The sequence below is a fragment of the Serinus canaria genome, chromosome 3, assembly GCF_022539315.1.
Source record: "Serinus canaria isolate serCan28SL12 chromosome 3, serCan2020, whole genome shotgun sequence".
Lineage (NCBI taxonomy): Eukaryota > Metazoa > Chordata > Aves > Passeriformes > Fringillidae > Serinus > Serinus canaria.
This window is the reverse complement of record NC_066316.1, coordinates 52,367,694-52,392,255: the sequence shown is the minus strand read 5'-3', so window position 1 is coordinate 52,392,255 and position 24,562 is coordinate 52,367,694. Positions and strand designations below refer to the sequence as shown.

Genomic DNA, 24,562 nt, shown 5'->3' with positions numbered 1-24,562 from the left:
AGCTGGGAGCTGGTCAGGAAAGCGATGATAACAACCATCCCTCTTTATCGGCAGAAGGAAAATGGCCCTTGGGCTCTGCACAGCAGATGTTGCAGTTCAGTAATGAAATAGCTGCCTTGGCCAGACACCCAGATCACAGAGGAACTCAGCTCATCTTCTGGGTGTTGATGCAGGGCTGTGTACTCTGCACTGGAGCAGTACCAACAGGACTACCCCGTATCTGGGAATCTCCAAAAAACACAGGACATCCTCCAAATCTGGACAACATTACTGAGGCAAACAGAAACAGGGACAGGTCTAGCAAAATACAGGCATGTTGTAGTCTTTTCTCAGAGACCACAAAAGCCAAAATAAACATGAAGTTTTTTTTGGAAAAACCTTTGTAAAAGTCAAGTGAATTTTTTATGCAATGTTCCCAAGTCCAGAAGGAGAAAGTAACATACATCCCATAGCAGTTTAACAGCTGGAGGAAGATGTGCCTCAGCGCTGGGTGCAGTGAAACACTAAACACTGACCAGCTCAACTTCTTTTGCTGGAATCAGCATATGATAATGAAGGACTTGGAGAGCCAGGGGAAGAGGAGAAGAGTCAGAAGGGAAAACATTCACAGGCATGCTCTGTGGGTCAGGAACTAGTGCTCTGCCTGAGACAGGTATACAAGTGGAAATTCTGCTAACAAATCTGAGAAAGAATGAGAACCATGGCATTGTTTGTTGTGGAGTCATTCTTACCCTCTTCCTCTTCTTTCCTTTTTTAACCAAAGTACCTAAACCCCCAAAAGCTCTCATATTTTGTTTCTTGCAGGACAAAAATAATCTATTATTGACAGTTCAAAGTTTTGTGAGAAATAAACCCACCATTTTCCAGACAGTTGTACCACAAAGATCCTGCAGAGCACATTGGGCTGCATTTAAAACATGAACCCAGTGTTCTCAATTCTCTTCCTCCATCTCCACCCAGTGAAACCACATTGACCCTGTGACTGATACCTCACAAGCTTTGTTCCAATCTGATGCCTGATTTCCTGCCTCTCCTCTTCAGATGTACGCTGCAAGATGTTTTTGTCTTCTAACTCTTTCTTAGATGGTCTGTTGCCAAGTTTGATAGCAAGAGTATCCCTACGACGAATTTTACTTGCCAAAGAGCCTGAGGAAAGGAGGAGTAGGGTAGATTTAGTTCATTCATGCTCAGGTTACAGACACAAACTCTGAGTAAGAACATTATTACCTCCCCAAAGCAACCTTGTTCCCACATGCAGGAGAAGAATTTTCATTAACATCAAAAGAAAAATTTTAGCTCAGTTCATGAAAATAAAAAGCTAAAAGGCTTGGAGGGAAAAGCTACCAGCCAAATTGATACAAACATCACTTGTCATCTCTGAAGTGATAGGATAAAAATGACAAATCTACACTAAAATGTCTTTGAAGTCTAATACATTACAGGTTGGCTTATTTATCTACTTAGTATATTTAGCAACCTGCTGCTCTTTTTTTTCAGCCTTAAATGGCTTAGTCTCATTCTATCACCCTTTACCTCATTCTTTCATCTTTTTTCAATCAATTACCACTTAGTTCTCTTATAGTGCTTTCCATCTCTAAGTTATTTGTAAGAAAAGTGCTCTGAGTGCCTGTAAAGTAACCTAGGCAGGAACCCCCAGACACTGAAGCAATCTGCTCTCCACAAAACTGACACTGTCGGGACAAGGGCTTTGCAGCTTGGCCAGCATTAGCTTCAGCCAGCTGGGGAAGGAAGGCCATTTTTCACAGCCTTTATAGTATTTCCCTTGTGTCTTTACATTCTGACCAAGGTGGGCTACATATGCCTTAGGTTGGCAGATTTTCACTGTGTAAGGCAGTTTGGTAAGACCACAGGCTCCCAGCTCACTTTTCATAAGACACTGTGCTGCTGTGTGAACACAAGAATTTTGGTTTCTATCACTTTGGGTTGTATTCAAACCCAACAAAGAACTGCAGAAGACTTCAGCCTCTTGAGCTATCTAGCACTTCACCTTCTCCTGCACCAGTAGCTAAGAAAAAAAAACCAGCAAAGAAACATGTTCATTTTGCCTCATGCCACTTTGGTACACTGGACCTTGGTGTTCAAACCTTCTTTGTTGAGCACAGTGAAGCACCTCCTCCAAAAAAGCTGTAAGCAAGGCTCTCAGCCATGGCTTGATGGTGATTTCAACCTGACATAAAGTCACCCCAGAGGAGGTAGAGGGAGGGCTGCCCTCCTTCCTGCTCCTGACAGCCTGCTGCTGGCACCTTCTTTGCCCAAGCAAAGGAGAAGCCTTTGGGTGAGCTGGATTAGGGAACCAAAAATTCTACTGAAAATCAGCTCAACAGCTGCTCCCTGCTCCTACAAAAATAAACATGAACTCTAGCCTAAGGAAAAAACAGCTGGGAACAGAATGGGGGCAGGACAACCCCTTCAGCACTGCAGGGCTTCTGCCCAGTTAAGGTGATGACAGAGTCATGACCCCAGATGAAATTTCAAAGCTGTAAAACTTAGATGTAATCTACTGTGATCTGCTCTGCCTGCTAAGGTTGCTCCAATGCTTAAAACAAAGAGGAACAAGCGACTTTCAGACAGTGAAGCTGCTGACTGATGGGCCTCCTCTGTCATCCACCACACCTGTAACTCCCACAAGGAACTCATGGTGTGGGCAAGCCAAATGAATGGCTTGTGATGCCCTAAGGTCTCTACCTTATCCCACCCTCACATCCTCCTGAGCCTGTTCCTCCCCCTTCTGCTCTCCTCCCTGCAATGATTGATCTGCTCTTCTCGGGTTTCTGTGGTTGAAATGACCCCCGAGGTATTGGAAAGTCTTTTTTCCCAGCCTCGTGACTGAAGAAGAGGCTGAAGAAGAAGTTGAGATTTGTCAGTTCTGCTTGTCAAGGTTGTTTATTTTTTCTTATCTAATACATTTTTTCTCTGACCTGCTGGGATCTGTCCAGCAGGTTAGGTTGTGGCACAGCCTCTGCCCTCGGGGTGGTGTTAACTTTTTATACTATGAACTACGTGTAATTTATTTACAATAATTTTCCAGTACATATTACCTATGTCAGCCAGTCCGTCTCTTTTCTAAACCAATCAAAAAAGTGTTACCATCCCAGCAGAAGATGGAGGACAAGAAGAAGGAGAAGAAGGACAGGACATGCCCAGATTCCTCCATCTTGCTTCTTGAACCCCCATTCTGAAACCCCTAAATTCTACTTTTTCGCCCTGTGACAAATATCATTCTACTCAAACCCTTGTGGCTTGTAAATCTTCACACAAAGTTGGTAATTTTTTCCATGGACTAAAATTGAAGGCCCAGGTGTTTTTGACTCTGTGCCAAGGTCTCTGAGCCCCTTGCCAGGGTCTCGAATCACCCAGGGCAGCCAGAGGAATGCCCTGGGTCCCGACATGCTCTCACCCATGCACAAGCCCCAGCAGGTTTCTGATCATCATTGCCTGGGAGAAGCAGGACTCTCATTTCTCAGTGGTGACAAAATACTAAATCCCCCAAAAGCATTCCCTGCAGCCATTCCTCTCTCTGCCTCACCCTGGCATGGGACAGGCATGCTCACAAAACACAATCTGCGAACAGCAGCCTGCAACTTTCTGGGCAGGATGCTTACTTTCAGTACTTGCATTCTCATCATCATCATCGTCGTCGTCATCATCTGTGTACAGGATTGGCCCATCCGAGTCCGAGTCACTGCCATGGCTCTCTCTGCTGCTCTCACTCTCAGGAGGGGCAGCAGCGTCAGAAGCCTCCTCCACTAGCTCAGGGAATGCTTGATCTGGAGCCTCCCCTTCCTGGTCTTCTTTGGTAGCCAAGCTGTTTATTCATGAGTAGATAGGGTGACACATCAATGCAAGCAGGATGAAACACCAGTGAGAAGCAATTGAATAAGCAAGGATGAAAATAAAAGTTCTGTTAGTCAAAGTAATTACTTTCTAAAAACATACATATATAAGACATTTTTAACATATGCAGATATGTATATGTATCTATGTGTATGTGGTAGAAAAAAGGATGCAAACAGTCCCAAATGATGTGCTGTAAAGACTGCATTAAGACAAATCTTAATTGGCTTTTATTTTTTGTGGGGCGGGATCGAAAGAGAACAGTTCACAAAGCTGGGAGTGAGAGGAGCAAGTTGGAGAACAGACAGGACTGCAAATTTTCCTGTTCTGGAAGCTTAACCCTATTTATTGTAGATACAGTCTCATTGCAGTTGAGTTCAAAACATTCATGCTCCTTACTAATGAACTTGGAGATCAACAGCAGATTGCCCTTTGCCTTGGGAAAATCTTTACGTGAAGGAAGGGGAGATGCTGCACCAGAATGTAGAGCTGGCAACAGATGTACCAACAAGAATTTAAATAAAGGTCTCTAGGCTACTGTCATCTGGACTAAACCCACTTGGATTTATAGAAAAAATGCTGATTTTTGGGGCAGGGAAAAGACAAATAATAAGCCAGTTTAATTTTTCTGCCAACTATTTTGCTTCACAAATGTAATTATGACTTTTCTCTTGACCAGATTTTGTGATACCTGAGATTTAGACAAGTTATTAGGCAGTAAAAAACCAAACACCTACTAACTGAAGCCTGAAAAAACCCTCATTTTCAAGTCTTCAAGTAAATTCAGCTATTGAATCGAGAACTCTAGCAGTGAGATATCTAATGACATCTACAGAAAAAAAAAGACATCTACGGAAAAGAACCCCATTATAATTCGGCATAATTTCTTGTTTGCCTTTATGAGGGATAAATAAAAGTGTCACCAGCTTTGAGCTGAACTGCTGACCCCAGTGCCAGCCACCTGATCAAGTAAGAGACAGGTCATGAGCATCGACCTTCTGGGGAAAGATGAGGTACTGCAGGTGAAAGGCTCGAAGGCACTGGGAAGGAACAAACTGTGCTGGGCTGCCACACAAACTGTTCCCAGCCAGCAGAAGAAGCAGAGGAGAGCCCCACGTGCCTACAGTGCAAACAAATGTGGCTTCCTTGGCTGTGGTCTCACTGCTCCCCAGGACAGCCATACTGTCTCACCTTTCCGTGTCTTCTCCTCTGGCATCTGGAGCGCTGCCTGGGGCTGCACTGCTCCGACTCGGCTCCGTGCCACGCTCGGTCGGGAGAAGAGGCTTTGTGTCTGAGCCAGAGCTGCGAGGCCCTGCCACACAGCTGTCAGACACATCCTGGGCATCTGAGGAGCCAGCAGGCTGACTAGCTGCAGCAGGAAAAGGAGGTGGAAGAGGGGGTGGAGGAGGGGCAGCGGTGGGAGGAGGGGGCACAACAAGCTTGCTCGACTGGTCTGCGTTCTCCATTTCAAAAATTACGACAGAAGTTTGCTCAGGCTTGGGTTTTTCTGCCTTTGCTTCCAAACTGTCGGCTGTGGCGCCTGAGGGGGAAGAAGCAGCCCCGTCTGGTGCTGTTCGTGGGGCTGACTGTTTCCCAGGTTTCTTCTTGCCCCTGGGAGTCCCTGATGTGCCAGATTTGCTGGAAGTCTCCTTAGAGGCTTTGGGATGAGATGATGTGGACGAAGGAGATGGTGATGAAGAAGACTTGGAGACTGGTAGTTTTTTTGCATGAGAGGAACCAGCTAAAACAAGAAAATAAAAGGAATTTTACAGTCTTGAAATTACATGATTTCTGCACTGTATTTTCTGCATGAATTGACTTGTGCTGGTCTTAAAAAAAAAATACGCTTGATGCTTCTACAATACTTCATGTAAATGCTTGAGATGATTAAATGCTGCAGTTCCAATTTCACCTTTGTGTGGGAGACACTGAAATGATGAATACTTGCCCAAGAACAGCAGAGAGGACCAACCTTACAAATGGGTAGGAGTTTGTTTTGAGCATTCTGAATTGGCCTGTTACACCTGGCCTGGACATCATCTAAGAAGTCCACTACTTATTCTAAAAATAGTGTAGTGACTTAGCTAAAAAAAAAAAAGCTCCCTGTCAGAGAAAACTGCCTGACCTTTCCTCCTGCATGAATTGTTGGTCTGATCAATTTAAAAACCTTGTGATTTTCCTTATATTTTTTGATGAACATCTGAGGAGTGTTATTGAGTATCAGTCAATTATCTTTCGGAATGTTCTTGTAACTGGTGTCTTCCTAGGTAATGACAAAGAGCAGAGGGGCAGAAACCACTGCTGTCTCTGTGCACAAATGACCTTCAGAAGGGAGGTGGCCCTGGAGGCCTTCATCTTACCAGTGACCAACTCGGACAGTCTTGAAAATGTAGTGAAACAAGGTTATGACAGCAGCTGTACAAGCTGGCCAAGCTGGCTGTTTAATCCTGTGATGCTCACCCTACTGAAGCATTGATGTATAATGAATCTCACAAGAGATTTCAGCTAGCCCACATTTCCATGTGCACTCCAGCCACGTTTCCAATTGCTGTCTCAATGTCATGCTGTGTCATCACCTGAGATGGGAGCTTCAAACTTCTGACTTCCACTTAAAAAGCAATAAAAATGACAACCATCTAATGGTTCATCAAAATGCATCCAACTCAAATACTTCTGATATAACTTGAAAAATTCATTAAGTTCCAGAGAACAAATGAAAGCATTATAAAGTTACAGAGCAGCCTTCTGGCTAAGCTTACTGAAAAAACCAGAAAGCTGTAATAGAAATCTGCTGAAGGGCCTACTCTACTTATAAACATTTAAATAAAAACAACCCCCCAGTAGACTGGGAGAGAATCAAAGTGCAGATACTGGCCATAATAAGTTCTTGATATAAAAACAATTCTCAAAGTGAGACTGTTCTCAAAGGAGATGGAAATTATTCAAAAGACACTTTACTGTTCTCATCTCTAGCTGTTATGGTTTAAAAACATTTGGAGAGCTGTGAAGTTTTCAGTATTTCTGAAAAAAATTATGGAAACTTCAGGCAAATCCCTGAAGTTCCTCTTTGTGCTCCCAGGTGACTGTAAAGGGCACTGTCCTGGACCAATTGATACTGCACTCATCTCCCCACATCAGGTACGAATCACTCCGTTTACATGCAAAACAAAATGAAGCAGAAAAATGGCATGGGCAGAAGTTCATAATTACAGCAGAAATAGATGGTGATTCCTACCTGCATATTATTTAACAGAAATCTTACTGAGTAGGTGGATGGCAGAAAGAAAAGGCTCTGGTTCTGATCCCCTTCAGTGCAGGCTGGAGGTCAACAGAACCAGTTACATGCTTGCACTTAAGAACTGCAGCATAGTACAAATATATGGCCACACAATTGTGGCTGGGAAAATGTCAAAACATGTTTCCATTGTAAAAATTCTTCCATTATTCTCAGAACCTGCAATTAGCTACAGAAACTTAAAAGATTTCTCGCACAGAAAACTCCCCTACGGGTCCACATGGGTCCAAAGTAATTTTGCTGTTGTTTTTGACTGGGCTGGCTGACAATTTTCTGTCATGCCTCTTTTTCAGTAGAAGATTTGAATTCTGATTAAATGAAAAATTTAACGGTTGTTGTTTGCCTTTTGGCATACATCCATGCCTACATTTAAGTCCCATTCTCCAGTTCCACTATTTCAGTATGGAAACTTGCTGTGCTGCCCTCAGGAGAGCCACAGCTCAGTTATTACTTATATTCCCCTCCTCCTTCATGGGACTTGATCACTGGCTGCATCATGTGTTCACTTTCATGGGGATCTGACAAACCCCTTTTACTGGCACTGTTTCAAACCAGCTCTGCTTATTAAGTGCTGTCCCACTTTGAATGAACACAACATATTTTTAAATTTGGAAGAAATTACCAGTAGAATAAGAAATATACATGGATATATTTTACATCTGTATGGTCTGCAAGCACTGGCTGACTTTCAGCAAGGCTAATAGAAGACAAATCTGGAACCTGAATGTATTTTAGCCTAAAAAGTCAGATACCTGACAGCTTGTTACCAACTACTGGTATCAACAGTTCTTTATGTGTTGGATTGATTTATTTCTGAAAGGTCTGCTGTTACAAGGCTGCTTCACCTAGGAAGAGCTGAGTTTCCCAGCTGCATGTGAAATACAAGCAACAAATTCTGGATTTTCAAAATGTTTATCCTTGTAGTCGTCTAAAGTAGTAGGGACAGCTAATACCAAATTAATGGATATTTTATGGCAAAGTTATTATTGTAATTCTAGAAGTCTTGCAATGTTTTCAAACAGTCCTCTTCTGTATGCTTCAAATACAAAATGTGCCAAAATGTACAAGCTGTGAAGAGGAATACTTGCAGAGAAAACTGGAGGGACTGGAGGGCTTTGAAAGACAGACAGAGAATGAAAACACAGGGCTTGTGTAAGTTTGCCAGTACATATATGGAGCCCATTCATCACAATACTGCTTGTGTTCAAATTGTGGGGCTGTTTTAATTTTGGTCATTGTCTACACTGCAGCCATTCAAACTCACAATCAGTACCTTAAGAGCATCCACCTATAATCTTTAATCTTACATCACTGCTGAATTTTGGTGTACTAGTGTGGTGATAAACACACGTGCTATGTGCCTGATGATTGATATTTTCCATTTCCAGTATGTACTTAGAATCACAGCACCTGAGGGAAGCCTGGTCATTTCTAATGGTTGTCATTTTTTTTTTTTGTCAGCTAAACCAACTGCTATTCAACAGTCTTTTAAGATGCCTTCATGGTTTTATTCTTAACTTCTTTGTGATCTTGTCATATTGTCAATTAACTGGAATAGTTGATATTCCGGTAGAAAGTTACAGCAATACCAAATTAGTTTTAGTTAGGGGTAACTTGTGCTTGGTTTCAGAAGTCACCTTCCATCCTGCTTATTCTTGAGCTGTTTCTCTGGGTCATTTTTTTGCCAGCTTTCACACTTGAATTGGGAATTCAATGTCACTTGAACTGGGAATTCAGTGTTGTCTCTGATGTGCTCGGTGCTGTACACAGGTTCACTCAACAGCAAGGGGCTCTGTGTGTTGTCTGGGGTGTTTGTGGCCAGCAGAACCAGAGGCCAGCAGGAAGCTCTCCAGGGACACCCATGGCATGCTCCTCAGTGACCCTGCTCCGTGGGAAGGCAGGAGTCACCGTAAGCCCAGCCAAGCAGCCCCATGCACATGCACCCACGGCAGCTGCACTGCACGGGCAGTACTCACCAGCTTCTCGATTTGCGCTGGCACCTGCCGGCTTGGGCGGCGGGAGAGGAGGCTGCTTAGCAGGAGCCTTTCCCTTTTTTTTAGCATGAGGTGCTTCGTTACCCTTATGGCTGCTGGCGGTGGAAGCGGCAATGGCATTTTTTGGTGGTAGCGGAGCTTTTTTAGGTTTAGGCTTAGGCTTAGGTAGTGGTGGAGCATGGGATGTCGGAATTTCTGGGCAGTGACCAGTGCTCTCTATGGGTGAGAAAGTGAACAGAAGCCAACTGACACAGACATACACCACGGAAATCCAACAGCAAGCCTCAAAACAGTGACTACTTCTGCTGCTTGAGCTCTTGGGAATCAGGAGAGACTTCATCTTCTGCCTCTTAATGAATTATTACCTCAGAAGAAAGTTACTCTTCACCTCAATCCAGGATCTTCTCATGGAAAATATTTACCTGGAACTTCTCTCAGACTCATCTATTCTAGACGTCCAAGGATCAGCCTTTACATTCAGTATCCCAAACTAAAGTGCTGGCTTAAAACTAAATGAGGGAATGCTTTTTACTTCTCTCACAAGTCTCCTCAGTTCCTTTTCAACCCTACCCATGCTAAGATCAACAGGTTGTAAAACTCAGATTCACGTGAACCTGAATGTGAACAGGGCCATTCTCCCAGCCACAGGCTTGCACATGGCTAATTTTCCTAATTATCCCCTGAAGCAATTAATCCTTCTGAGCTGCATATTGTTTGCTCTTAGCAGCTTTATTTTGGGTAACTTCCTCAGAGTATTTTTACTCTTCAGAAACAAATGAAGCTAAATAAGATAGGTTATCATTTGGCATGGAAATGCTCTTCCCTCCTGCAGGTTCTTTGGGTACTGTTACACAACTGCATTTTAAAGAGTCTAGATTTCATTAGTAAGCAGGAATTTGGTCTGTATCTCCATTGTCCTGTGCAATAGGAATTGCTCTGCAGAGTGAAAGCACTGAGGACCCAATAGCCCCAACCAGCATTTCAGGAGACTTGACTTTGGACTTTCTTCAGGCTAGTTCTGTAGATTGCATGTCTAGTGCTGGAGGGAGTACAAGTTCCTGAGTGCATCTTTTGGTTTAGTTTCCTCCAAAAAACCCTCTGGTTTGCTTGTAGCCTGCAAACCAAAGCAGGGTAAGTGGGGATGACCAGGAAATTAATTTAAAAAGTGCATGCCTAATGCCAGCTGTAATGTTAATGTAGGTGAGCCATTTACAGTCCATGTATGACTGTACATAATCACTGTGGCTGTAAAACTTGGTGCTCCCAGGTGGAAGAGCTGAACTTCCCAGATGGGAATCTTGATCTATTCAGTTAAACCAATTTTATGCCCATTTTGTCTCAAGATAGCCTTCCCAAACCTTCCTGAAAATGGATATTATAGAAGCAAGAGCATTCCATCAGAATCGTATAGGCTTTCTTTGCATGTTACTGAAAACCGTGACTGGGGAAGAAAGAAGAAAAGCAAATACTGAAGAGACTTTTAACAGTCTCTTCTATCACTCAAGAGAAAACCATTTAATTTCTTGCATTATGTTCCTATTAGAGCCTCACTCTTCACACACATTAAATGGACATTCTCATCTCTCTTCTTTCCCGTGTTAAAGATTCCCAAGAGATAAGCAACACATTTTAACTTTAAGATTAGTAGATGAAAAAACAAATAATGTGCTAGACAACAAAGACATTCTTCCTCTCAGAAACAAAGCCTTTCCAACTTCTAGCTTAAGGCTTGTTAACATGAACCTAATGCATCACCTGCAGTTATTATAAGCAGCGTGCACAGATGTGTCTTCATGAGCTGAAGGAATTAACTGTCCAGTGTCTTCCTCCTTTATTTCCAGCCATAAACTAATATGCTTTTGCTAAAGCTTTGAAAGGACCATCTCATAGAAACCTTTTACAACTGTCAAACAGAATTTTTTGAGCACAGAGTCTTGTACCACCTCTAAGTTTTCCACAGAAAGACTTCAGATGGAGAAAGAAACATCCTTATTTGTTACATTCTGGCCTCCTTTTACAGCAAAAGGGTCTCCTTGTGAAATTCTACCTACCTTCATTCAAAGTTGAAATGGTGATATAATTCTGAAAAAGCAGGACATTTTAAAATTTGAAGTCCATTAGTAATAAACAGGGCAAGAGAAGAAATGATTTTGTATTTTGAAGATCCTGAAGGACATGATGATCAGAAATAATATAAGTGTAAACAATTCTTTGCTATATGTATTAACTAAAGATCCATAATGCTAAAATTTTATTTACTAGTAAGAAAGAATTTAAAACTTGTTTACTTATACACCATTACTGTGTTTTGTTTCAGGTCATTAGTAGAGAAAATGTTAAAAAAATAATGATAACCTAGAAAAAGTAATACAGCATACACCATATTCTAAAGTAATACAGTCAATCTACGTAAAACTATATAACTGATTAAATAATGTATATCAGAATTTATCTTCTGAATCAGGAAAAAAGGTACAAAATAAAATATAAGGCTAAAGCTTTACCTAGTTGCAAATAAAAACATCCTAGTGACAGCCTATAATTTTCAATTTTTCTGTAGACAAGTAACTAAAAACTATAAATGAAAACCAAAACCGTAGCAGTTCATTCACATCAAAGTTCTTGCTTGCAGACTTCAGCTGTGATTAAATCTGGCAGTTGGTACAGCATTTATTTTAACAGAAACGCCTTGTCATTCCTGGAACCCTATCTTTGTCTAAGACAGCTCTTTTCATGGTGTTATGTACCTCATTCCAAAGACTGGCAGAGTCCTGCACAGCTGCATCCTACTTGCTCAGACAGTTACACCTCTCATCCAGTCTTGACTGCCCCTTACAGCAAACCTTCATCTTACTCACAGCCAGGAGGAAATCTGTGATGAAGATTATTGTCTTTGGCCATATTGTTCCTCCTGGCATCTTCTTAGCTTTGTTGCTTTTACCTTTGTAGGCTTCATTTTTTTTAATCTCACTGTCAGTCTGGTTTTGCCCATGGTACAGTTTCCCATTTACTTGAGACAGATTTCCAGTTCCTACCTGACCAGTCCATTACATCAGCTTTTGACAGTGACAAGCCAAGTTTGAAGCAGAGGCTTTTCATTGCTTTTCCTCTGCTGACCCTCAGGCTTTGTGAATATTCACTGACTGTCCTCCTTTAAACTCCTCTCTGCTGTGGTGCCAAGGCTGACAATATCTAGGCTGCCACTATTGTGCTTTTTATCCTGGTCTGGTGTCCTCTTGTTTTCCTGTGCCTAATCATAATGCCCTTTATTTTACTATAATCCGTTGGAAAACTTGAGGTTTTCTGCATCAATGTAAGATGCTATAATAAATGTCTGGTATATACAGTAACACTGTAGTAATACAAATAACTTGTACTTGATCTTGAACAGTGACAGAGAAGGTCTGATATCTATAAATGGCTACAGATACAATTATGTTGTAATTGTACCTCCCTAACATGATTCTGCTTGAACATGGACCCTTGGTCTTCAGGCCTGCTCTTTCTTTTGCCAAAACAAGGGGGCATCTGAGTCAGTTCAGACCCATCTATTTGTTCAAACCAATCCCCCAGGTACCTCAGTACCAGCTGCAACACACTTCTATTGCTGTTGTTTTTCTTAATTTAGACATCTGTTCATCAAGAACTGACCTTTTAAAAAAAGGTCTCTGAAACACGTCAGATAGGAATATCTTTTACCCACTGCTCCCTTGATGGAAATATCTGCTGTAAAAGCAACTTGTTTAAAAATTACATCTTCAACAGGAAAGCAAATGTTAATATCTCATTAAGCATTTGGATCAATGATATGTTTATTTTTAGAATAAATTTTTCAAATGCCAGATTTTCAACAAACCTCACTTTCAAACCAGATCTTCTTGTTTCTAGAAAGCTTAAAAAAGCTCTGTTCTCATGTAAACACCTAAATGATGGTCAGATTTACAAAGTACTCAGTATACAACAGCTCTTGTGGGGACTCGTCAAATTTGAAAGACTTTCAGAGAGATGCCACTGTGTCACATGCACTAGAAAATCAAATTACTTGTTTTGCAAGCTAAAAGTGGGAGCTTTTGCAAATTCTGGACCAAGTGAACCTATAAAAATGCTGGCCATACTTTCAGAGGATAGGTTGTAAAATACAAGAATTTTTTTCTTTACTTCTGTGAACTTCTAAGGAACAGAAGGCCAGAGCTTTTCTACCAGAGGATTTTGTCCTACAGCATTGGTATTTTTGTTTGTGCAGCTCAAGCAGTGTCATGGAGCTACCTCACAGAAAAGCAGCAGTGCTGCAGCACCAGTGTATGTTCTACATCAGCTGCAAAGCACCTTCCTCCTGGAGGATGAACACAACACATTGGAGAAACACTCCATAAAATGAAAGTTGGAAATAATTTATGTTTGCTGTCTTCTGCAGGATCAATCCTTGCACAATGAAACTCTGTAAGAGTTTTGCAGATCCTGAGTTTCCTTTCCAGACTATGCAGAGAGCTGTGTTTTGATTAATCAAACTCCAGGAAGCTGTCAGTCAGGAACATGGGACACAGGACAAGACAAGGTGTCTTTTGTCATTTTTTGGACTCATTGATTGTGCTGATGCAGGTGGTCAACTCAGACAAATCCTTTCATAAACTTCAGATTTAACCAGCTCCATTTTTTGTTCCTGCTATTGCTAATAAAATTCTGTCCAAGAAAAGACCCATTCTAATTGTTAGAAAGCTTCCTTTAATTTCCACTCTAACTGTATTTCAAGCCACTGCTTATTCCTTTCTACCTGTGCCAGCATTGTCCTTTAGCCATGCTCTCTCCTGGCTGTTTACCAACTTGAAACATTCATCTAATGCACTCAGGCTCTCTCAGGCTCTGTTTTGCTGCACTGAACCAGGACAGCTGTCTCACAGTGCTGTTTGCAGCTCTCTCTGCAGTTCTGAATTCATCCTTCTTGAAGATGGATAAGCAAATCTGCACATCTGCAGACTTTTAGATCTTACTGACTCCATAATTTCAACAGCACCAAGTGCAAGAGGCCTTATAACAAAGACAGGGTAGAAAATAGGAGAGGGGAGAAAGGGACAGGTGTAACATCTCACCTAAAGCCACCACATTCAGGTATTTTGCATTAGTTTCATGATAAAAAAGGTTTTAAAAAACCCCTGACTATCATTCTACATTTTTAACTGCTCAATCTTTGTGTAAGAAGTAAGGTGCTAAAAAAAAAGATATAATTGAATAGTTAGTTCCTAAAAAAATGCACACAATCTTAATTCTAGAGCCACATTAGGATATTAGGATATGTTTCCTATAAAAGAAAAAACCTGAAACAAACAAACCAGCTTTACAAGTCAGGAGCTTTCTTCAGGCACTCAGTTTTTGTGGGTGAAAGCCTGTGCCTCTCTCATCACTCCAGCAGCATGAGCCAGCCCTGCTGACTTAGTGGACAGGCTCTGGCCAAACACAGCTTTATCTAAAGTAGCTTTCCTTTTAAGAATACTTGGATTCAGCCTCATTTACATAGTTCAGGTGATGAATCAAAGATATACTATTCTTAGAAGAACTGGTTTTACCCAGCAAGTAGCTTAGCTGGAATGAGAGATTCTTAGGGAGTCAGGCAAAAAAGCCCACAACCTTTTATGTCTGCTGCTCATATCAATGATCTACAGAGCTCAGGAGTGCAGGAAGCCAGCTAGGGACACAAGAGGGATGAAAATCTGCCTAGTTTCTCACAGTGACTGGTTTGCAGGTTTAATCTTCTGAGACAAAGCAGGCTCTTGTCTGAGACCCTGGAGGATGAGGGTTACTGCCTTATATTCAAACAGGTTTTGTCCTGTTTTGGGGAAATACAGAAAAGACCTCTGAGAAAAGGAACATAGAAAATTAGACTTTGAGGAACATTCCTTGGTAGACAAACTAAAGCATTAGAGAGCAACTATGCATGGTAGTAAGACCAGAGTTTGTGCCTCCAACCTTCTTTTCTTTGAAAAAGAGAAGACTAAATTTAATGGCAGATTTAAGGACAGCAGACAAAATATAGAGGAAAGAACCTGTAAATCCAATGTACCAAGGCCTGGAACCTTTTCCAGCTCTCATATGAGACTTAACCCATTAGGGAAAAGATATGCACATGTAGCCCAATAATTCATTTGGAAACAGGACTAAAAACTGTTTTCTTCACCCATGTTTACTTCAGACATGAGGAAACCTGAGATTGATCTCCTGCAAATGTCCCAGGAACATTCCAGAAGTTTATGCCCCATATCAGCCACAGCACCTGTAACAGAGCTCTGGCTTTCTGCAATGCATTTATCAAAGCAGCACCTAACACACCTGACTGATGGTATGCAAAACAGAACTTCTTACTGTTTTTTCCAGGCAGTATCTTGCTGATGGTTACTGAGCCTTTCACTTCTTCAAGCCCAAGCTAACTATGAAATCTGGAACCATTTGCAAGAATCATTAAAATATTTAGCTTGCTTTGACAAAAATCAGTAAGACTGAAGTTTACAAACTGAATTCGGATATAAATAAGGGGTTCACTCGTGCACCTCTGTTCCAGAGACATCTTGGGAGGGTTGAGAGGAGAAAAGCATCTCTGACACAGTACCTGGAGGCTTTACCATGTGCAGCAGGCATGCTGCATCACCATGCTAGGTCCTGGTATCCAGGGAGGCAAACAGTGACAATTTTGACACCTATTCTACTGATGTGGCTTTTGATCTTATCCAACACTTCTATAGGAGGCAGGATGCAGAGATCCCCTTCCTTGGATCCCCTTTGCAATGCTCAGACCCCACTTGGAATGTGGAGCTCTGGGCACTGCTGGGGATCCTGCAGCCCAGTGCAATGGTTCAGGAGCCCAGGCACAGTGGGAGATTTCAGTCTGCTGCCCAGACACCCAGGGTGTTCTTTGACATTGCTGCCTGTCCACTTGCTCCTCTGTGTCCCTTGCAAGTCTCACAGATTAAATAGCTGTAGTTCAACTCTTTATTTTCTGCAAAAGATGCTAGTAACTTTCATTACCCAAAACATTAGAATCCAGAAGTCAACCCAGTGCAAGCACAGCATGAATAAATGATCTCAGAAAAAGATTTATCTGATTTTTCAATAGCAAGGCTTTGTCCATCAATTAGCTGCTTTATATTAAACTGTCACTTGTTTCTTATCATCCTGCCATAAAGGAGAAATTTTCTTTTGAACACCCTGCTTGTATGACTGTCATCATTACTGCAAAGAGTAACAGTTATACTATTAAATTGCTCAAGAGAATTTTTCACCACTTATAAAAGGCACCTGTGAGCTGATAGGCAGCAGATGGGTACACAGCTTATGGAACTGCCTGGGAGCAAGGGGAACAATGTTCAGGGATTGTCTTCTTCACTTGCTTCTGCTTTACTCATTGTGATTTGCATTGCTGAGCCTATTGTTTGCCCTGTGGATACTGTATTTCCATAACTCAAGCTGAAAAAAATTTCCTCCTTTAACTTGTTTTAACTCCTAATATATTCCACATTCTACAACCTTATAACTTCACAAGGCTGAGATGCATTTTTTGGCAAACTTTGATTCAGTGGGAGTTGGAAATGCAGCACAACACCATGCTGCCAAGCAGCAGGAATGAATCCTGTCTTTGGGTCTTACAAATGTGGCAGGTGCACACATCTTCCTTCAAGATTTACACCTGAGTTCATGACTTAAGAAGCCTCACATTAGCCTCGCTGAAGATGAACCTCTTGCAGCCATTACTCCTGACTGTCAGCTAGTGCTCCATCCACCTAGCTCAGTTCTCATGATGGAGGGTTGTGATCTGAAGCACCAGAACATTTTTTGGTCTTAGCAGATGACAGTGAGCTGAGTATTCCTGCCTTGGCTCTGATTTTGATGCTCTGTGAGCATTAGCAAACGTCCACTCTGCAGCTGTGGATTCCTTGCTCTGCCAGTGGGTGTGAGTGTAATGCAAACCTGCTGCATCTGCCATAAAAAAATCACCCAGGATTAATCTGTCAGGTGAGATGCTGTGGGCCTTACTCTTCTGCTGAGTTCAGCAGGCTGGCTCACCTTCTTGCTTAGTGTGCTAAATATAAATAAAGAATAACTGAACCCAATGACTGTGGGGTGGCTTCCACTGAGTTTACACAGTGTAACACTTTCTGAGGTGTGGAATTGATCCTTAAAACCTTTTGTGGGGAGAGTATTCTCTGCAATAATCTATCTCCTTTTGTTTCAGGGGACTCAAGATGTTAACTCATAGGAGAACTTCATGTTTAGGTGCAAGAGAAAGTATACTTTCAGGGGTTTGCATCTTCTGGATGATCATATTGAGATTCAGTGAAGCCTAGAATACCAGTTTTGCTCATTTTTTTGTTTTCCTTCTTCTTCCTCCATATAGTCTTAATTTTCTGAGTGGGACTGGACTGTTAGCTATACTTTCTTTTGTACTGAGTCTACTCCTGTACAGTAATCATTTTTAATTTCTCCCCATAAGGTCAAAACAATATATAGAGAGTGCAGAATCTAATAAGATGTTTAAATAGATATTGAACCTCTCCTGCTCCACTGGAGTTCTACATTCTGCAAAGTCAGCTAGAGAGGATTTCAACATGGTTAGAAATGTGTATTTCTAAAATAATAAACTGTACCTTAGGAAAACTTCCAAGTCCTGACAGTTCCAAAAGGCTGTATTTAGTGATGCACAAAATAATAAGTGGTCTGATCTAACCCCAAAGTTAGACTGAACCATTTTAAAGGAGTTTTCCATGGCTTTATAACTCTTTTCCCTTGACCCAATACACATCTGGTTCTAGTTGGCACCAAAAGAAAGATGTATCTAAATGTCATGACAAAGGTTAATCTTGTATTTCTGCCTTGTTGGGAGACAGGAAGTACTAGAAATCTCATAAGATTCTCCTTGCACATCTATCTACTTCTTAAATAGTCAAGTGATTTACGTAGCTCTGAGAAGAATTCAAAGTTTTCTGTTAGCTGAACTGACCCTCTCAACCTCCAGAGGATCATTCGTCAGTAGGCAGAGTTTAGCAGAAGACATTGGAAAGGCTGTTCTGTCCTGCCTCCATGGCTTCAGCCAGCCATGAAGGTCTTGATCTTTTGCATCTTTGCTCTTTCTGCTAGGAAAATCCAATAAATGAAATACTAGTTAAGAACACTTTTAGACAGGGGAAAGCAGTGGTGCATTATTGAAGATGGTAGAGAAAGAAAATAAAATTGGTTCAAATACTGTGATTCCATACTAATCATATTTCCTGTATGAGTCAAACTCAAATAGATCTGAGTGAAGGTAGCAAAATTAGGATGGGCACTGGGACTGCTAAATATTTACCAGTATTTACTACAATTCATCTATAGAAAACCCTATAAAGCAGGGTTTTATTTTCCATAAATGGCTTAGTTTCTGTTTGCAGTAGTGACACAGCCCCTTGAATGTGGGGGAAGTGCTGGACTGCAAGTGTTTAAGAGTCCCTGAAAACCAATTGGAATGGGTTGGTGAACTTACTTTCAAAATGATAGATGGTTTTCAAGTGACTTAAACACTTTTGAACATTCAACCCATGAGCCACTTCTACAAGGATGCTGCAAGGTGATGCATATGCACTCAGTGTGTTCTTTCATAAGAAAAAAACCTGACTCCAAAGCTTGGCCATGGCTACAAGGAAAGGCTCACAGTGAATTTAGAAACTGAACCTCCCTGCATGCACTGTGATGTTCAGATCATGCTTCTCTTTATTACCTTACCACATGCACAGGAAAAGGCATGCCTACCAGTGAGGGAATACTGGTGTTTCACAAGTCTTATCTTCTCAGCAGGTTCTGCTGGCATCCTTGTGGCAGGACAGAATTCACAGCATGTATAGGTGCTAGTGGAAGAACATGTTAATATTTAAAGTAGGCAAAAAACCATCTGTGAAGAATACATTAATTTACCTTTCTGATCTTCTTTTTTTCCTTCTGATGCCGATGCTTTTTCTGATAAAGTGCCATTATTTCCACTGGCTTTTACCACATTTTCTTCCTGTATGGTTTCTTCACCAATGGCTATGGTGTGTCCATTTGAAGTTTCAAAATTTACTGTTACATCACCATCTGAAATGAAAATTAAAGAGTCATTGCCCAGTTTAACTACTTACTTAGCAACTACTTACAACACACAGCATCCCTCTGCTTTCAAGCTTCTGTGGAAGAAAAGCAGGAAGACTTACTGAAATTTGAAACATCAGGCTGTAGATCTGCTCTGGAAAGTAACTCTGTAAAGAAACTCTACAGGCTTTCATGTTCTTTGGGTAGACACCTCTGCAGCAGTAGGCTTGGAAGTCCATGCTGGTTTCCTTCTTCATGTCTGTTCATGAGTCTTGGTTAACACAGCAAAGAGATGTGTGCATGGACCACAAAAAGCTGTAATATGTTCCAGCATGTTCCAAAAATGGATAATGGTGGGGCAGAGCTGCAGAACTACTGCAGAACACTCCCAGCATGTAAACAAGCCAGGAATTCTGACAGAAGTTCTCAGAATGTATGTGCCCATTTACTTCATAAAAATATGCCACAAAGACATCATCCAGTCTTAAGAACCAAGGTGAAGTCTTCTTGTATCATACATCATTTCATACTTAAATTCTGCAAGTCAAATTCTTTCTCAGCTTTGATGATACTTTACTCACCCAGACTAGATCAGCTTCAGAGTTATTCTGAAAAAAGCTTATTTCCCCATTTGTCTCTATATCGCTGAAAAGTGCTACTCTTGCTGGCTTACAGCTTTCTCTGCTCCATGCACTTTAAAGTTGCCACTGATTTTCTTCTCTGGTAATTTCTTTCTGCAGGATTCTCTTGCTGTCAATCCAAAACATAAGCAAATCTACGTGGCATCTCTTCTGATTCCTCCCATTGATTCTTCATAACTGTGGCAATTCCACTTCTCTTTCTTGCTGTGTGTTATCGGATCCGGATGTTTGGCTCTTCCCTGGTTTCAACACAATTATGCAGCCTCTGTCCTACCACCTTGGGTGCTCCCACTCTGTTTCATTACCTTCCGCATTCTAACATCAATTTGATTTGTAAAAAATGAGTTCTGCCTTCCTAACTTAGTCTAATTTACTACAGCTGGCACTTGCACTTGCCTTAACTGCAACATTCAGTTTCTTCAGCTTCTCTCTTCCAGGGCTTCTTAAATCCACTCTTTCCTCTCTGCCTCCACATGTGACACTGCCACCTCGTATTCACATCTTGCATCTGCAAACACCCCCTGCCTCCAAGTGCCACTTGCCACTTTCCAATTCATTCTTCTTCACTCCATGTGAAACGCTGTCACTTCTTCACATTTCTTACCTCTCGCTTTTCAAGTCTCTGTGTAGTTGCCTCTTTTAGCTTTCATCCCCATGGTCATTCCTTCCAAATACCTTCACACTCCTTAACTGTCTTTTCTACCTCTCTATTTTTAGCACCTTCAAACCAACCCCATATTCTTTCAAAATGTCCTTAAAAATTACAATTTTCATCAAACATGAAGCACAATGTGATGAAGATTGATATGGGAGGAAGAAGAGAAAATTGTTCACATTTATATCCTCTTCTCATTTTGCTCAATCCTTGTAAGGAATCCAAGGTCCCGTCCCCTTTTAAGGATGGAAGAGAGGGTCAAGGAGACTGATGACCAAAGTATTCATAATTTTATCAGAAATTATAGAATTTAAGTTAGACTGTAACCAACCGGAGAAGTCAGCACATTTCATGAACTGTTCCCACTGTAAATACAATTTACAGCCTTCAAAGGACAAGGTCACACAGGTCCCCAGTAAAGCATGGCAAAGCCCACAACACATCTGCAGATGGACAAACTGAGGTATGGAGAGTTTACAAGTCTTGTTTTAAGAAAATGACAGTGGCAGAGACAAGTGCAGAGGCCAGCTATGCTGAATGCCATAGTCTGAGAATTAGCCAAACTCTGTACAGACAAGGGATGTCACACACCAACAAACAGACTTTACTGCTAAGTATCTATGGGTATGGTACAACCCATACACACTGATACTTTACTGACTCTTCAGAATACACAGAAAAATACAATTTCTAGGAGAATTTTTTTTTGAAAATGTGGAGTTCTTAGACTCCTTGATAAAATGACATATGGTTTAATTTAGGCTACAGAAAATTATTTTACTCACTTGACTTTTATTTGATCTATATTTATAAAAGATGAAGAATATTAGAGAGAATACCACTAGAAACATAATTGGATGTAGCATAGAGGTACCTACCTTGGCTTACTCATGCTTTTCAGAATGAAAATTCTGGCTAATGCCAGATACTAAACCTCAGAGCATTTTGAAACAAGTGATTTCTTGCCCACTGTTTTATGCTGGTGCCATTTGTGATTGTGGCCTGTGTGATATTGGTTGGATCCATATGATCTCAGCACTGGTACTTTTTGATACCTGAAATGTATTATATTGATTTTTCTGGGTTCCAAAGCCCCAATTTTTCAGCCAAAATTTCTTATTTTATACTCTAGTGGCTTTAGGCAGCAGACCTTGACTCAAAAACAGATTTATCACTAATTAGAGAAAATTCTGGCAAACAATAAGCAGGAGCCACAGAAGTCACATTATTTACAGGGAGCATTAAAATATTTCAGGATATGACCAGAGGTTTGCTATGGCAGAAGCAGTTACAGAGCACAAATCCCTTGAGTTAACTTCAGTTGTCAGCTGGCCCAAATTACCTCTCACACTTCTCAGTTGGTCTCCTCATACCTATTTATACTACATGGAAACAATGCAACAGTGGCTTTCTCATACATGTTTAGTGCTTAGTGGCTAAATTCTAGTTAATGTGTTATCACCTTGCTCAGGCATTTCCTTCAGCACTCCCCTTCTTATCAGCTCCTCTCTGCTTTGTCTTGTCGAAATCTTCCTTTCCAACACTAAAGAAAAAGCACAGTTAAGAATAGATTTATTCTCATACTGCTGATGATTGTGAAAAAAATGTAGAGAACTATTTTTTTATAGGAAGAGAACTCTTGTTTCCTCCAGTTCTGCAGAAGAAGAGGTCAGGGTTTTCTTGAACAGTCTCTGAAAATATTGCCCTGTAATTTCAGGCACAGGAAGTGGGGACTCATATGATCCAATATCTTCAGCTCAGCAAGTCTCCTTGAGGCTTCTTTTATGGTCAGTGGAAAAAAGTACTTTCAGGGTGAAATTGAACTCATCCTAGCATAGGCATCTAACATGTAAAAGTACATTTTTCCCACTGACTAGACTGAGTAGCTCAGCTGGGGATACCTTCATCTGCTTTGTACAGGTTTTGAGTAGCGAGACACAAATCCTGCTCAGAGAAAGCAACTCAGAGTAGCTCTTGTGACATGCAAACTGTTTAAAGGAAAGAAAAAACCAACAAAAACAACCTTAAACAGAAGCCAGAAAGTTGTGTTCTAAAAGGAAATAACATCCTCATTGATTGGTGCTGGTTGACTTTCATGGAAAAAAATACAGCATCCTGGTTTTAGGTCAAAAAAACCCCAAAAAAACCTCATACACAAAAACCCCAAGACTGTGGCACAAAGCATTCAATTTATTATGCTTATTTCCCATGGGAAAATTGCTGAATAGTTTTATAGGGAATAGATAGATGTTAGAATAGAATAGCTCCACATTGCATCCTATCCCCAAGCTGCTGCAGCCATGTGGGAGATTAGTGTAATATTCCATGGGACCATGGTGCATGATGTTGACAAAACATGAGCATCACTTGTAAAGTCCTGACTGCCCTGTTAGGAAAAGGCAGTCTCACAGTCTCCCATCCTGATTCTGTTTACATACAGACATCAAAATCCATGTGATGTTTGGACCTCAAGCTGAGGGCATGTGGTGTCCAGCTGTGCTGGACTTCATCCTATTAATGCTATGGGATAGGGCTATTTGTCTCATTAACCAATTCAAACACTCTCTAGGGTCAGTCTAATTGCTGTGTGCAGAGTGATAATACCTTGTGCAGTGTTTAATCTCACTTGTGCCAGCCCAGCTGGAGTGACTCAGCAGTACAGTGGAGTGACAGGCTCCTGGGAAGGCAGGGAGAAAGGCAGTTTGACTCTTTGGAGAAAGCTGCCCTTCATGCCTAGCAAAAGACCTTTCCCAGCAGCAGGTGCTCAGCTACTGACACAAGCAGACTGGCTGACCTCAGGTGCCTGAAGGTATCACTGCTTACAGCTTCCCACTCCCCTTCTCCATCAGTGAAGGGGATTGTTGAACAGAATGATAGAATTTGGGTTTCAGCTGGAAGGGAACTTAAACCATCTCGTTCCAACCCCTCTGCCATGGGCAGGGACACCTTCCACTAAGCCAGGTTGCTTAAAGACCCATCCAACTGGTCTTGAATGCCTACAGCAATGGAGCATCCACAACAACTCTGGGCCACCTGTTCAGTGCCTTACCACCCTCAAAGTAAAGAATTTTTTCCTAACATCTAATCTAAACCCACCCCCTTCCAGTTTAAAGCCATTTCCCCTTGGTCTATCATTACACACTCTTGCACAAAGTCCCTCAGATTCTGTGGTCCCCGAAGTTGCAGTACCAGGTTTGTTTCTCACACTGCAAAGTGCTGGGATTCAGCAGCTCCTCAACCTAGGATGTATTTCCCCATCAAAACAGCACCAACTCCTGGCAAAAGAGCTGGAGGGAGTAAGCATTTTAAGCAGCCCAGCTCCAGCTACTCATGCCTGTGAGATCAAGAGCTCACAAATGCAAGCATTACTGGCTCAAGAATGTAAGCTGGCAGTAAGTCTGTGTCTATATACTCAGGTACTTGGAGGGATCTGTCCATTAAAGGTCAGACCCCTGCAGCATTCCAGTCACATGTGGCAGCATAAAGGAGCCCATGAGTGCGGCTGCAGACTCTCAGTACCAGCCAGCCTCCTCAGGGACAGTGTGGTGGCCTGAGCTCTGATCAAGTTAGGCTGCCTGGGGTCCCACACCTAAATTCCTCACAAGCTCTTCCAGTTTCTCCCCTGTCTATTTAAAGCACGTGCCTTGTCACACACATTGGCACAGGAACGCACCCTAGGCTTGCAAAGAGGTTTTCATGTAGGGGAGCAGTCCCACAAAGACTGTTTTAAAAGGGATGGGGGGTCATGGAGACAGAGAACTATGTGGGCAGGCATGGATGCAGTGTCTTGGTCTTTCTAGAGAGCAGGTGCATTCACAAGCAGGGTGAAATCTCCTTTGACACAGCCCTGAGGGATGAGCACCGTACACATGCCCTTTATACTTGTTTTGTTGCCAGCACTCTAAAGATTATTTTATTATTTCAGCATTACAAATATTTAATTCCCACTCTTTTTTTCCTCTCTGCTTTCTTTTTACATCTCTTTTCTTGGGGACAGTGAAACGAGGTGATCTCTTACATAACTGTGGGACAAATCAAT

At 41.6% G+C, this 24,562-nt stretch overlaps 1 protein-coding gene across 3 annotated transcripts in view; it reads right to left on the bottom strand.

Moving 5' to 3' along the window:
- Positions 1-24,562, bottom strand: part of PHACTR2 (phosphatase and actin regulator 2) — a 133,899-nt gene that overhangs the window by 20,091 nt on the left and 89,246 nt on the right. For 2 of the 3 annotated variants that reach the window (XM_009095334.4, XM_030235618.2), the window contains exons 3-8: positions 21,986-22,066; positions 19,075-19,233; positions 9,127-9,360; positions 5,047-5,596; positions 3,624-3,826; positions 990-1,146 (exon numbers count right to left, since the gene is read on the bottom strand). In XM_009095334.4, coding sequence (XP_009093582.3) covers positions 990-1,146; positions 3,624-3,826; positions 5,047-5,596; positions 9,127-9,360; positions 19,075-19,233; positions 21,986-22,066 — 1,384 coding nt within the window. The remainder of the gene's footprint in view (positions 1-989; positions 1,147-3,623; positions 3,827-5,046; positions 5,597-9,126; positions 9,361-19,074; positions 19,234-21,985; positions 22,067-24,562) is intronic. The other variant, XM_018920001.3, reaches the window with a different exon arrangement.